Source organism: Vanessa tameamea, chromosome 9 (genome assembly GCF_037043105.1).
Source record: "Vanessa tameamea isolate UH-Manoa-2023 chromosome 9, ilVanTame1 primary haplotype, whole genome shotgun sequence".
NCBI classification, from domain to species: Eukaryota; Metazoa; Arthropoda; class Insecta; order Lepidoptera; family Nymphalidae; genus Vanessa; species Vanessa tameamea.
The window spans coordinates 7,010,881-7,025,784 of NC_087317.1; the positions used below are offsets into that span (position 1 = coordinate 7,010,881).

The following is a 14,904-nucleotide window of genomic DNA, read 5'->3' on the forward strand; positions in this document are numbered from 1 at the left end:
ATAAGAATTTAAATATATAAAATCCTAAAAATATTTTTTTCAAATTTTACAATTTATTTTTCCATTACTATTACATAGGATAAAACAAAGTCGCTTACCGCTGTCTGTCCCTATGTATGCTTAGATCTGTAAAATTACACAACGGATTTTAATGCGGTAGAGTGATTCAAGAGAAAGGTTTATATGTATAATACATGCAAAATATAGTAGAGTAAAACTGATAATTTTAGAAGTTTCTAAAGTGATGTCGTTAATAAACACATTTTTTTGCGCTTACATTGCAAACGCTGGCTGAACCCTAAGAGATAAATCAAAATAATGTACTACAGTTTTGTACATCTTACAAAAGTTCTTCAAAAAAATCCGTGGTGGCATATATCTGTCTCTTAGGGATAACCCATTATAACCATTTTTTATATTTTTCTTTTTACTAGAAATAATGGCTTATTTTCGAAGCTCTTTCAAGCAATATAGCATTAATCCTTATTCAATTAAGTATATTAAATACATACAGTCTATTTTTTTAACATTTAATATCAATATGACTCTTTACAGCATGTAATTTAAAAGAAGATACTACAGATTTAAATTTAAAACGCAGGGACATCGCGGTTTGTATTGTCTATCGACTGAAAAACTGTGAACGTTGTAAAACATTCTGTAGTATATTTATTATCAGCATTGCACTCGTGCGACGCCGGGGCGGATCGCTAGTTTATAATAAAAACAACTACTTACTATCCGTCCCAACAGTTCCGTAGCGACTGGCGGTTAATCTCAAGGTCTTCACAGACGTGCTCTTCGTGCTGTTGTTATATCATATTATTTATAATTTGAACTATGTTATTCTAATGTGCCTATATTTTATTGCCAGACACCAACACAATCTGAGTTTTTGGATTACAAATAATTTATGTCGAAAAGTTTGCATTAAACTCACGACGACTTCTTCATTGACTTCGAGTTTGTCTTTGAAGAGTGCAGGGGACATTACAACGCAAAAGTTTATGTAAAAACACAGGATGGTATCTCTATTCTATAAGTCTCATAATCAATTCATCAGACTGCTAGATGCATTCTTCTTGACAGAGAATCGACTTTTATAAGATCTAAATCTGGGATATTATTTTCTTGTAGCCGCTAAAAGCTTCGTCTCGACCAAAGAAAAATAGGTTTTTTTTGTGTTTTTAACATGCAATAAAAACAATGTTCATTATATTATGTTTAGTTAGTCATATTTGGTGACTCTGAATATTTTAAAAAGTTACAAACATTTATTCCATAAAATACAGTCAGTATCTAGATAAATAATATTATTTACAAAATAATGGATTATCTTGTCAAGTAGGTAATGCTTAGAATGATTTATTACCCTGTATAACGCAAAATGTCAAATATTTTAAAACGTCAGTCGTCTTTTAACTCACCATCAGATCAGACTGTCAGGCATCAGTAGTTGTCAAAAATATATAGGCGAAAGAAGTGTTTGTATTTCTAAAAATGTTGACCGAGTTATGTATTCTTTTTTTTGATTAGTTAAGGTGAAAGAATGATTAGTATTTGTTATATGATACAAATGAATATTACGTTTATAAATATTATATACACGAACGTTGTTATCGGTAGAACATACCTAATATAAAAATTATAATTGGTAAGTAGCGCATCTCACAATAACGGTTAAAAAATGTCAAAAAATACGGAATGTTCAGTTAATTTTGGGTCAATAACAATAGAGGAATAATTAAAAAAGATTGAATATGTTATAAAATGTCAAGTAAAAATTGTTACTTTTTAAATCACTGGCTTTGTACATTGGTTATTTTTACTTATCGAAAGTAATCGAATTAAATGAGCTTAAAATAAATTAATGAACAATAAGGATATACTGCTCAACTGTATAGCTTCAATAAACCACACATGCATTGTTTCAGGGTAGGGAAAATTAAAAGTATCAAATAAATAAAAGTTTCATCCAACATGAAACACTTGGCAGCTTGGTAAGTCTAATTATAATACTAATATTGCATGTATTAATGAACCTGACTATCTACCCAAATAATTACTAAAAAAAAGCATATTATTCTGAGTACCCATCTTAATTTTATAAAGTTTATTATAGTTTATAAGAAAAAAAACAACAGTCTATTTTATAGTAACATGTGATTGTTTAAGTAAGTTAATTTCTTATATAACAACCAATGTATTGTACATATTATTTTCTATAATAATATGCTATTTATATAATTACTATAAATTTAAATAATTACTTTATGTCAGTACCAGACTATCTATATTTAGGAATGAATATAGTTTTGTTTGCTTTATAAATAGAATAAGCCTTTTTGCCAAGTTGTAAATACTATTCTATTAGATCCTTTCTGTTATTTAAATATTTTCAAACATGACTCTTACATTTCAATAAATAGCTTTATTACAAATGTAACTAAGTGCATATATAACTTTGTATAAGGTATTTTTGGTTTATACATGTTAAGGTTTTAATAAAAATAATTCCTATGTAATAAATTAAATAATCTTTTTATTCAAATTAAAATGTAATCAATGAAATTAACTCTTGTTCTTTATTATAAATACAACACCAATATACTTTAAAACCTTATCAAAGTTGTGTTGTGTTTAGTATAAATTACATCATGTAAAAACTCTTTATTAAGGTATCAAAAGAAAATTAGTTCATATGACAAAGAAGAATGGGAGACAATGGTGGAACAGCTGTTGATGCGAGGCACATATCGTCGCCGTATAGTTGATTTTTCATCACATGCAAGATCTTACCTAATAGATGTGGACTTAGTCCGAGGTACAATATCAATTTTAAAACATTTAAGGGTATCATTCTGTTAGATACTTAAATCAATATACTGAAGCTTTCTTATATCTCTATATTTATGTTTTTTGGATAATCTACCTATAAATTATTTTACTTTTATCATAATGTTAATATTGAGTCCATAATAACACTTGTGTAAACAGTCTAATGTCTTTGAATATAATAGGCTTTAAATCTAAAAATGATCAATGAAATCATAAAGAGACTCGTGTCCCTATATTAAAAAAAAAGACAAAATAGGAAAAGGAAGGGAACTCTTGTAGTTACTATCCACTTGTATGAATTTCTTATATTTCCTAATTAAAATTATTTCAAATGAAATTAAGGGGTGATTATTACAAATTTATAAAAAATGATTAAAACATGAATTGTTTTAAGGGCCCATGACCAAGTGTGATTGGGCACTTGGTCATGGGGCCTTACACAATCCTTCTTGGCCAGGTGCCGCCCATATATCTTATATTTTGTTGCTAAACAGCATGACTCAGTATTGTCGTGTTCTTCTTTGAAGGCTGAATAAGCTAGGTTAAATACAGGCACAGAGGATGTACCTTCTTCATCAATTTGCTACAAAAGGAATGGTTAATATTTCTTAAAGCACCAATGTATATGACCACTAAACATCAGGTGACTCATTTGTCAGTCTGCCTACCTATTATAACTAATTAAATTATACCTTCAACAAACTAACATTGTCTAATATTTTTCTTTTGTCTTGTTATTGTCAATATATAGGTTCATCGTTCCCTAAAGCAAAGCCAACTCTTGGTATGCGAAGAGTAGTATGGTTTGCATTAGTGCGCCTTGTATTCCTACCAGCATTGTATCAGTGGTGGGCGCAACAAACTTCCCCAGCTTGCGCCAAGTTCCTACTGGCTGTATGGATGCTGCAAGTTATTAATATATCTATAATGTTCATCGCTCCTGCCTCTATTGAAATTGATGTAAGTTAAATTTATACCTGAATAACAAATTCATTTATGTTATAACTTATCCATTTGCTTTTATATAAATAATTGTTATCTCTCATACTTGACGATAAAATAGTTGGAGGAATCTTGGCAGGATAATTTATACCACCAACTAGAATAGTAATGCAATGGTTAAGCTTTCAATCATTCTATTGACTCACCTGAGTAGGCTTAACCAGGAGACTGCTGAGCTGTTTGACACATACTGCTATTTACTATTTGCTATATTACTTTTTTGGGACATTATATTTATTAGATTTAAATTACGTTTTAGTCAAACTGTTGGATTGTACCAGTGGGCCTAATGCTTGTACTGAGTATAGTACATTCGCAAATAGTGAGCACAACTGAGATGGAACTAGCCAGAGTGCGACCTAGGTCGACATATAGAAGAAAATTGCCGAGGTATTTCAGGTATACGAGTGGCGCTATAGATAGAATGCGATGCAATACCCTGTAGTCTAAATAAGGTATTATTTTTACAGGAAAGCTAGGTCGGATTGTGATGGTGGCAGCGGTGGTTGTTCCGCTGAAAGTGGAGCAACATCGAGCCAAAGCAAAAGTACTTTTACTAAGCCATCGAAATTTAGACGGCGACTCTCTCGCTCTGACTCCACAGACACAGGTCTCAGGTGATTAATATTATTATGTCTATCAATAAGACATTGCGACATTTCTTCGACGTTCAGTCATATGTTAAACAAACGAGAAAATTGATCGAACTAGCTTTAGTGATTTTTATTTTTGTTTCAAATGGAATATATGTCTGAAATACGCCACATAAAATGCAGTAGTTAATTGCTGATTTTAGTATAAAGTATAATTTTTATAATCTTTAAATAGAAACATTTATTTAACATTGCAACATTTTTCTGAAGAAAAGACTAGAAAATAATTATATCAAAAATTAACACAATTTGAAATTTTGTACATACATTGCGAAATAACAAACTGACTAAATTTCAATATCTTCCATAATATTTTGTCAAACGAATGAGCAATATTTTTTATATTTTTCCAGAAAGCGTAAAAAAGATTTAATTAATGATACAGGACCAGACTTAAAATCTAAACTTAAAGCCAAAACTATACCCAAAACCAAAGTTAAAGACTCCGACGACGAAGACTATATGTCTTGGAAAAAGCCTGATGCGACCGCTCCTATAGTAACATTCACCCCACCCCCAGAAGACGCGACACCGAGCTCCTCATTTCGCTACAAACCTAATATATTAACAAAGAAATACTTGGAGATATTTAACGTAAGACAAAGCGACAATAACAAACCAATATTCGCTGATGGTGACGATGGATTTGAAAGTCTCAATGGATATAATTCGAACTGTAGCGATGGAGAGACTCGTAACAAAGACGTAGCTTCTCAGAGCAAGCCGAGTACTGTCAAAGCAAAGATGAGTAGCGAAAGTGAACAGGCCAAAGTTCAACCACCTTCGAAAGTATTTATCGATGATAGTAAAGATACCGCCGAAGAAAAGGTTCAATGTGAAGGTGTAAGTACGTCTATGAAAGAAAACAAACAAGAAGAGAAGTCATTCGATCCGGACTCTGATAGCGCAGTAACAGCGACACATCCCACGGTCAAAAGGACTGGAGTAAGGTTTCGAAATTCCTGGGCCAAAGACGCGGCTCCACCCGAAACGAGCGATGAAGATTTCACAACTGTCAAACGTAAACAAAAGGTGAGCGATTTTTCATAATGAATAAAATATAATTCTGGTTTATTATTTTTAAAACGTATTCTTATTTATCAAATAATAATAACGGTACATGATTTATTTTTTATTAACTCGTACAATTTCTATAACACTAGGTGATAGATGGAAGGAATTTACAACGCAATAAATCAGGTATTCGCTCTTCAGACTGTTCCGATTGCATGATTCGTGTTTGTGTGAAAAATTCATCTGCTTTTATAGTTAACGTTGTTTTAACTGCAATAATTTCTTTAGAAATTAGAGAACTACCAGAGTTCGACATCCGATGGTGAATGTTCAGCTTCCGCGCCATCAATCGCATTACCTTCGCACCATACCATGTCAGACTGGGTGGGCCAAATCACTAACAGTAAGAGTATTTCTTATTCATAATCGATGCATCGTTTGTACGTCAGTATGTCGTGATGTTGAATGGTATCGGCGGTGTTTTGAATGTATTTTCTCGTATAAGGTGAGGAGAGCAGCTACGAATCGCAATCAGAAGCTGGACACTCGGATGTGGGTTTCCACTACACGGGCGACAGTTCGTGGGACCCGTTTGCCATTTTGGATCCTTCGAGTGACACAGGTACAAAGGCAACAGTTTTATAAGTCCCTTTCGCTTAGTAGAAAATTTAAGATAACTTTTAATAAGTTAAAGAATTCTTTCCTTTCTGGTTTTATTTAAATGAATGTTGGTAAAATAGTGTATCTAGTTAAGATGTCTTCAGCGCATTCATCACATTCAAATGAAATGTCACAATTCATTATTAACATTTGGTTGCTATTTATAACAATTGAAAAATATACCATTAGAAATTCGCAATATTGTTACCGTATATACAGTAGTGTTTCTATATGTCATTTTCGCAAATCGAGTTCTGGGAGAAGACTGTGCCAGCAGACCACATCTTAAAAAAACAATAATATAAGTCCTTAAAATATCACATTCAACTAGTGGAGATATCATCATCATTTATTTATTTAATCAAAACGTAGGGTTCTCCGCTTTCAAAATGTTTGAGAACCACTGCCGTACTGTACGAAACTAAAGTTTACATGTCCTTGAATTTGAACTGAATATCAAAAATAAGGATAAAATGAGCTATCACTATAGCTATAGTTCACGAGTATTAAGCGTAAGTGGCGCCCGCAGTGAAGTGCACGATGTGGGAGCGCGGGTCCACGCTGCGCGCCGAGCTGTCGGCCGTGGACATCAGCTGGTGCGTGGTGGCGCGCGCCGAGCGGGCCATGGCGGCCGAGGGCTGCGCGTGGGCCGGCCTGCTGCTGGCCGCGCTCGTCGCGCTCGTGGCGCCCGCCGCGCGCCTGCTGCAGGTAGCGCGACCTGATGTCCCTTGTGCCTGCTGTAACGTTGGCTCGCTCGCCCTTCGAACCAGAACAACACTGAGTATTGCTGTTCGGTGGTAGGATATCTTAGGAGTGGGCGGTATCTACCGAGACCGACTTGCACATTTCCCTACCTCCAAGTAAAACAAAGAGCATTCGACTATAATTGTTGATCAAGAATAGAGTACAGTTTGTCTTTGTCATAAATTTTGGCTTTTTCTACGAGCGAAATAAAGGTTTGATCATGGTATATTCTATCGAATAAAAATTCAGACAAGACTAATTGATTTATTCCATTGAATCGATTTTAATTTTCTTAGCAAAAGAGAAATTGGATAAAACATTCAATTTTCGTAAATGTCGATTTCGTTTCCAGGTGGCTATAGAACAAGACAATAGGAGCGAAGAGGAACTGCAAACATTGTCTCTCATAAGCTACATACCGTCACTCGTTGTGAACTACACGCAGGGCTCTGTGTATTGCACGCTCAACGCCGCATTTGGTAACAACATTTGGTAAGCTCGCATTCATACCTATACTTGAATTAAATATATATTATAAACTATATTAATTCTTAAATATTTATATAATATTATATATAATAGTGTATTCCAGTCGAAGGCGTATTAAAGATAAACAAACTTTATATTTACATATTCTATGAAACTGTGTAATAGATCAGCTATATTACATTACATTAGCAGCCTGTAAATTTCCTACTGCTGGGCTAAGGCCTCCCCTCCCTTTGAGGAGAAGGTTTGGAGCATATTCCACCACGCTGCTCCAATGCGAGTTGGTGGAATACACATGTGGAAGAATTTCGTTGAAATTAGACACATACAGGTTTCCTCACGATGTTTTCCTTCACCGCCGAGCACGACATGAATATAAACACAAATTAAGCACATGAAATTCAGTGATGCCTGCCTGGGTTTGAACCCGAAATCATCGGTTAAGATGCACGCGTTCTAACCACTGGACCATCTCGGCTATATTGTGCACTTCTAACAGTTCTCGATGAATACATCTTTATTTATATTATAACACTATTCCACTTAACTACTTATCTCCTCTTTAATTTCACTTCTAAAGTTCCGATAACAGTTTCGTTGACGTTCGAAACGCCATTTTTTCGCAAATCCATAATAAATATCATAGATTAAATTTTATTCAAGCTCTCGACCAATGATGTCGCGTCATTCAATGTCAAATGTCGTTTATTTGAGTTTCCTCTTGTGGTTGGGATAGACTATAAATGTGAAATAAAAATTTTACATGTGAAGGGAAATGAAACCAATTTAGTAGAATCGTCAAACTGATAATACTTTTAGAAGTCTGTTAATAATAGTCATTTTTAAGGTTCTTGCTTTTGTGGTTAATTCGAAATGCTTGTAATAGTCTACTTGAGTAATATACATATATTATATTGAATAGATTTAATTACTACGTGTTCATAAACTACTTATTAACAGCGCAACTTCTTTAAACAATACAAAGGCATCTTATGTAGATTATTATTATCTGAACTAATTTGTTTCTATAAAGCAAACTTAAAAACTAACATAAATTCTGCGTAATTACCTATACTTTATTTTTAATCGACTTAATTTTTTTTTAGAAGGTTCACAAAATCCTTTGTATTTATATATTATGTTTAGCTTCATTTAAATTTTGTTGTTTATGAACACTTGTATTGTATATAATGTTGCAAGGTCACATCTCAATTTCATAAGTATTGGACATCGTTAAGTTTTTATTTGAAGAGGTTTATTTTCTTTCATAACTATTACATAAACTACTAAGAACTATTATGACAAATCGATATGCAACACGAACAAACTATATATACGTACCAAGTGCGGTGACGCGATGTAGAGGGTGGGCTCTCGCAACAGGCATTATAATATATATAATAATGTATATTTATTATATCAGTATTTATATGTTAAGTGAAGAAGAGAGAAAAAAGAGTCTTTCACCAGTTCACCATATTCTCGTGTGCACTTACGGCCCCGAAATAGTTTAAGGCGGCCTTGGAAATATAGATAGTTCGATCCAAGACGAACCGTCCCACTTTTCACAATTGCTACATTGCAAATGTGTGAGTACTCATATGCTACAGTTTGAGTTCTATCGCTATGCTCAGAGTATCTATGTGTGCACACTCACACTAAGTTAAATGTCAGAAGAGATTCATAGTGTACTGAAAATATTTCTGATGCTCTGCTACATATTTCTGATTTCAAATAACGACGTATCGTGCAAATCAAAATCAATATACAGTATTATTGTTTCCCAATAAATAATAAAGCAATAATATTATTATTTTTAAATAAAAGTTTTTTTTTATTTTTTTTTTATTTATACATAATTTATTATCGTGAAGCCCTTGCCATGCTCGGAAAATGATAAAAATATTTAATCATTTCAGGAAAGTGTATACGTGAATAAATTAAAATTCACTTATGTTTGCTAAACGTATATTCCTATATATGAATATGAATAAGAAACATGAATCGCCATTTACAGTAAAACAAAAATTATGATTTAGTTTCTTAATCATAATATTTCAAATACTTGTCTTCTATTTTGGCTTTCGTCTTGGTCATGTTTTGGCTCAAACTTTATTGTTTATACGGAAATAAAAAGGCTTCATTTATACGGAAGTTCTTAACGTATAATTTTGATTATATAACCATAGAAGTATTGCTATACTCATATATTTTTGATTGGATTTACTTGGGCAGGCCTATTGCAGTAAAACCATGACCATTTGATACGTCGTTGACTTTGTCCTATCTGAATATGTCTTTTTTTTATTGTCATATCGTATGGTTCTCTTTAGAACTTGTTTCTAATGTAATATGATTTGCCAATATCCAGTTCTGCAAAGATTGGGCACAAGTTTATCCTTTTTTTAATAATTATTTTTTGGTAATTTAAAAACAAAACAGAACAAAAAATTGAGAAACAATTTGATTAGGCATTGGGTACGTAAACTAGCTATGAACACCGAACTTCTCACTCCACGCTCTTTCACCTCGCTGAAAACAGTGGGGCGCGTCATCTTGGATTGAACTGACCATACCATTAGAAAAAATAACTTCAATTATGATTATATTTTTCAGGCAAAAGGGACGTAACATCTTAGTTCCCATGGTTGATCTAAATTACGGTTCATATTTCTTACGCTGCTTATGTCTATAGGCGGTGATGACCACTTACCATTCGCCAGTCCGCCGTCATACATGTATCGTATAAAACAAGTACATTCTACTTTATAAATATGTAACGTATTTGCTTCCATTGTTCTATACAGGGAAGTCACATCAAACATTCTATCTAGCATTCTACGATTCACATTAAGCGGTCTCGTGTTTTTTCTCCTTGCTGTGGCAGAACGTGCGTACAAACAGAGGTTCCTGTATGCGAAACTGTTCTCGCATCTGACGTCAGCGAGGAGGGCGCGGAAATCGGAATTGCCGCATTTCAGACTTAACACAGTCAGGAATATCAAGACGTGGCTGTCAACCAGATCATATTTACGAGTAAGAACTTAGATCAATTATAAGGATCGTTTATTTTAGGTTTATTACCTTAATAAATATAAGCGTCGTGGCACACTATAAGTTAAATAGTAGCTCATAAATGTCAGACAAAAGCCTTGTTTTTTCTTAAATAGAAGGCTTGGGCTTTTTCCACTATCCTTCTAAATCTATATATATAATTACGAAATACCACTCACTGATTAATCACGAAATCTGAGAAACTATAACAGCTACAAACTTGAAATTTGGCAGGTAGGTTCCTTATAGGGTGTAGATATCCGCTAGGATTTTACGAAAATCTACCCCCGAGGGGGTAAAACGGGGTTGGATGTTTGTGCTCTACAAATTTCGCGCGGGTAAAGCCGCAGGTTCAGCTAGTAAATAATATAATGCAAGTATACACTTGTACATATAATTTATAAGTTAAGTGTAGAAATCAGTACATTGTCGCTCTCAATTAACATTGAATGATACATTAATTGTTATTGCATTGTTCCACTTTAGAATATCTTTAACTGGGACAATACGAAATAGATTTTTTAGATTAACGACGCAGTCGATGGTCAGACCTGAAGGGTTAATAACTATTTTATACCTCGACCATGAACACTTATTTATAAAAATAAATAGCACTCTTAGTGTGGGGGGGTCTTCTTCTCTGGCCTAAGTCAGACTGGGTACAGGCATCGATTTTACGCAATTGCTAGAAACTTTATCTATCTTTAACTAGCTTACTAGTTGTCGCCCACGGCGTCGCTCGCGTTAATGAGTTGGTCGTTAGGTGTTATGCGTAAAAATTAGCCTCCTTCCTTGCTGTTCAAGCTTGCTTCATACCAAATTTTATCAATGGTTTGGCCTTGAAATAGTAACAAACAGACAGAAAGACAGAGTTACTTTCACATTTATAATATTAGTTATAGATAATCTCATGTTAATTTTAAATATTTCAGAGACGAGGGCCTCAGCGATCTGTAGATGTAATCGTGTCAGCTGCATTTATGCTTACCCTTACTTTACTAGCTTGTGTGAGTGCTCAACTACTGCGGGTAAGTTCTAAAATGAACTCTAGCGAATTTATTTCCCAAAAAAAATCTCAAAGAACTTTATGTTTTACAATATATGTATATTATGCTCCTAAACTATTTATCATTGTTGGCAAGTAAAAACTCATGCATTTTTAATATTTTTTAACGGACGGACGCAAACAAGTTTATCTAAAAAAAGCTCAATTTATATATATTTTCAGGATTCTGTAACCCTTGAAAGAGGCTGGCTGCTCGAGGCTATGGTTTGGAGTTGTTGCCTTGGTATTTATCTATTACGTCTGCTGACTTTGGGCAGCAATGTAAATCGTAAATATCGTGGATGTCTCTCCGCTATACTGACTGAGCAAATAAACCTACATTTAGCGATCGAACAGCGACCCGAGAGCAAGGAACAACTCATAGTTGCCAATAATGTGCTCAAACTAGCTGCGGACTTGCTGAAGGTAAGAAATAATAAAATAATCATGTTATAATATATATTTGTGTTCTTCGAATTTCGAATAAATTCCATTAATTTTTCCAGGAGCTGGATTCACCTTTTAAAATATCTGGTATATGTGCCAATCATTATCTGTATACGATCACTAAGGTCGTCATATTATCAGCACTTTCTGGAGTACTCTCGGAAATGTTAGGATTTAAATTGAAACTTCACAAAATTAAAATAAAATAAACTTTAGATATAAGGTGACCATTTAGGAATGGCCTTTTTTAATCTGATATAATTATGTACAAATTACATAAAATGAGATAATGTTTTATCTACATTCATGAATACTTTACTTCCTTGTAGGCAAAGCCCACCTACTAAAGACGCTTCTTTCAAATTTGTTAAGACGCCTATATGTCGATTTAGTTATAAGTGTCACAAAAGACAATAGGAAATAGGTTAAGAAAATAATTATTGACGGTAGTTTCAATATTGATGTAAAAATCATTCTAATAATTGTCAATAATGTTGTTTTTTTTTTTTTAATTTACTCGAATATTAAGTAGGGGTGAATTAAAAATCTGAATTTATATCATGACTTACAAAGGACATTATTTCAATTAGCTCTAGATATTTTTTGTTAGATCTCAAAATTTAGTGATGTTCATATTAATTATTTAATCAAACTTTCATTTATTTTAGTTTAAAACTGCAATCAAAATCCTTACAAAAATGGATTTAAAAATATAATTGACAGAAACAAAATATTTCTTAAAACAACGATATATAATATAATTAGTGATTAAAAGTGATTATCTAAGAAAATTACACTAAAAAATGACTTGCATAATATTCTACAGTGGCAACAAGTGGCGTCCTAATTTCTTGCCATTATATTATCTGTTCTAATCAAATAATTTGTATTTTTTTATATTAAATAATGATCTAATTGAAAATATATATAAAATAATACAGTAGTATTAGATATTATATTTTATCAGACTGTTTATACTTTAAAATAAATTTATATATACTTGTTATATAGACGGGATGGAATTAAGGAAAACTCGTCAGGTAATTAAGACATTTTGGTCTGTAACATTTTAAATGTTTATTTTGATCTCAAATAATTTAAAGAATAGTCAAATATCAAGAACGCAATGCTATTATGTACTAAATGAGTTCTGTATTTTTTATTGTTTTACTTTAAACATACATATGTATACACCCTCCTTAATTTTGATAATGCAGTAAAGACCTTTACAAATATCTGAAGAATTTTAGGAAAATATACATAAGAACTTAAGTTTCTTGTTTAGTACGTTGTGATATTATTTTTAAATAAAAACATTAAAGTCATAGATAAAAGTTAGAATATATCCTAACGTTCCTATAACAAACTCAGTTTTATCATATTTCATCTACTCAAGCAACAAACGCTAAAGCTAACTGATAACTTATTTTTTAATAAAAATAGTCAATTATATTTTTAGTAGAATTTTATTTGAAAAACGTGTCCAATTTTTTATGTGTAAAGTACAATATGCGTCATCCAATTTAATTTACTTTTTGAAAGAATTGCACTGATACATAAAAACATATGACTATAGGCTTTAGGCTGTATAATATACATCCGATTTCAATTTCACGCCGATTTCAAATGGTATGTATTGCTTGTACAATAATTGGACTATAAAAACAGAAAATAAAAAAAAAACTACAAACAATTCGACTATAAAAACGTCGTGTATTTTCGTTTACTAGTAAGTTTTGGTGGATATAAAAATTAAAACATGTATAATGATATACATGTTTATCTCAATTTTTTATTTATAATGCAGAAATTGGGGCTATTTTCAAATGTTACGTACTTTAATCTTAATAAAATACTGATTCAATAGTTGATATTTTTTTTATAATTGTAAGTACCTATTTTATACTATAATTATGTTTTTGTAGTTGAATTATAATATGTAAGACCTGTTTTGTTTAATATAAACTGTGCAGGAATTTAAAATTATCCCTTTAACCGCCAGCTCTGTATAGAACAGGTTTAAAAAATTTTACAAGGTGGCACATTGCGTAATGGTCATATCGCACATTTAATGGTATATACAAATTTTTAACAAATTAACTGAAATAAATGGGGTTTCTTAGTACAAAATACAGCAACCTGCATCGCTATACCCGTGATTAGAAATTTGATTTTAAATTAATGATGTAGAAATAAATAAAAATATAATATCGAACTATACTGGAACGTTACTAATGCAGGCTATCCACGAACGCCATTACTGATTTCAAATACGGCGCAGTCAAGAAAAATTGAAATTTCCACATGCGCCACCGTCGTGATGATATGAGCAAGTGAATATTTTGCAATCAAATAATGATATTCTTAGTAGTGTAGGTAAACAAAAAAAAACGAAGGAGGGTTGAGCTCCGCAGGATTATAATTATTATGAACACTATAAACATGTTAATCCTTTGATTAAAATTATGCACATTAATTTAATTCATCAATATATCGATAACAATATATGATTTACAATATTAGGCTTAAGGTTGCCGGCGCGGCACGGGGGGCACGCCACCCCTGATTTTGTCCATGGCGGTTAAAGGGTATATGATAAATCTCCAACTTTAAAAATTGTCAACACATAAATTTGTACTCTAAAGAATATACATAATTGTTTTAACAAATTTAGGGTAATTTGTAAAAATAATTATTTGTGTAAATAACACTTGTATTGCCTTGTAGATTTCAGTTTTTTGTCGGGTTTTAGTTACCTTCAATTTTGTTGGTTAATAAGCAAAATGCAACAAAAAAGAAAATAAAACTGTCTCTTACTATTCATGATTTTGTCCATTCAGAAAACAACGTATTATAGTTGATGTTTTTATCTTGCTTGGTAGTCTCGGCTTAGAATATTTATATTTTCTGAATGCAAGCAATTAATATTGTAACTATGGTTTTAATATTAAATAGACA

At 32.3% G+C, this 14,904-nt stretch overlaps 1 protein-coding gene across 2 annotated transcripts; it reads left to right on the forward strand.

The window, feature by feature from the left end:
• Positions 1 to 1,422: 1,422 nt before the first annotated feature.
• Positions 1,423 to 13,945, forward strand: LOC113395152 (protein PHTF1). Of its 2 annotated transcripts, none has more exons than XM_026632708.2 (15): positions 1,423 to 1,654; positions 1,935 to 2,000; positions 2,679 to 2,824; positions 3,590 to 3,798; positions 4,100 to 4,239; positions 4,311 to 4,457; positions 4,847 to 5,525; positions 5,796 to 5,910; positions 6,013 to 6,129; positions 6,697 to 6,875; positions 7,264 to 7,403; positions 10,208 to 10,436; positions 11,387 to 11,482; positions 11,683 to 11,925; positions 12,006 to 13,945. In XM_026632708.2, the coding sequence occupies exons 2-15, from the start codon at positions 1,981 to 1,983 to the stop codon at positions 12,153 to 12,155; spliced, it is 2,610 nt and encodes an 869-aa protein (XP_026488493.2). In that variant the 5' UTR covers positions 1,423 to 1,654; positions 1,935 to 1,980; the 3' UTR covers positions 12,156 to 13,945. The 2 variants fall into 2 exon arrangements, with proteins under 2 accessions (XP_026488493.2, XP_026488495.2); XM_026632710.2 differs by having other exon boundaries at positions 4,100 to 4,230.
• Positions 13,946 to 14,904: the final 959 nt, after the last annotated feature.

Bases quoted from the DNA above. Each gene is read 5' to 3' on its own strand.
- LOC113395152 (XM_026632708.2), top strand. From the start codon at position 1,981: ATGAAACACTTGGCAGCTTG. The intron at 6,876-7,263 runs GTAGCGCGACCT...TTTCGTTTCCAG, and splicing joins CCGCCGCGCGCCTGCTGCAG to GTGGCTATAGAACAAGACAA. The intron at 7,404-10,207 runs GTAAGCTCGCAT...TGTTCTATACAG, and splicing joins GCATTTGGTAACAACATTTG to GGAAGTCACATCAAACATTC.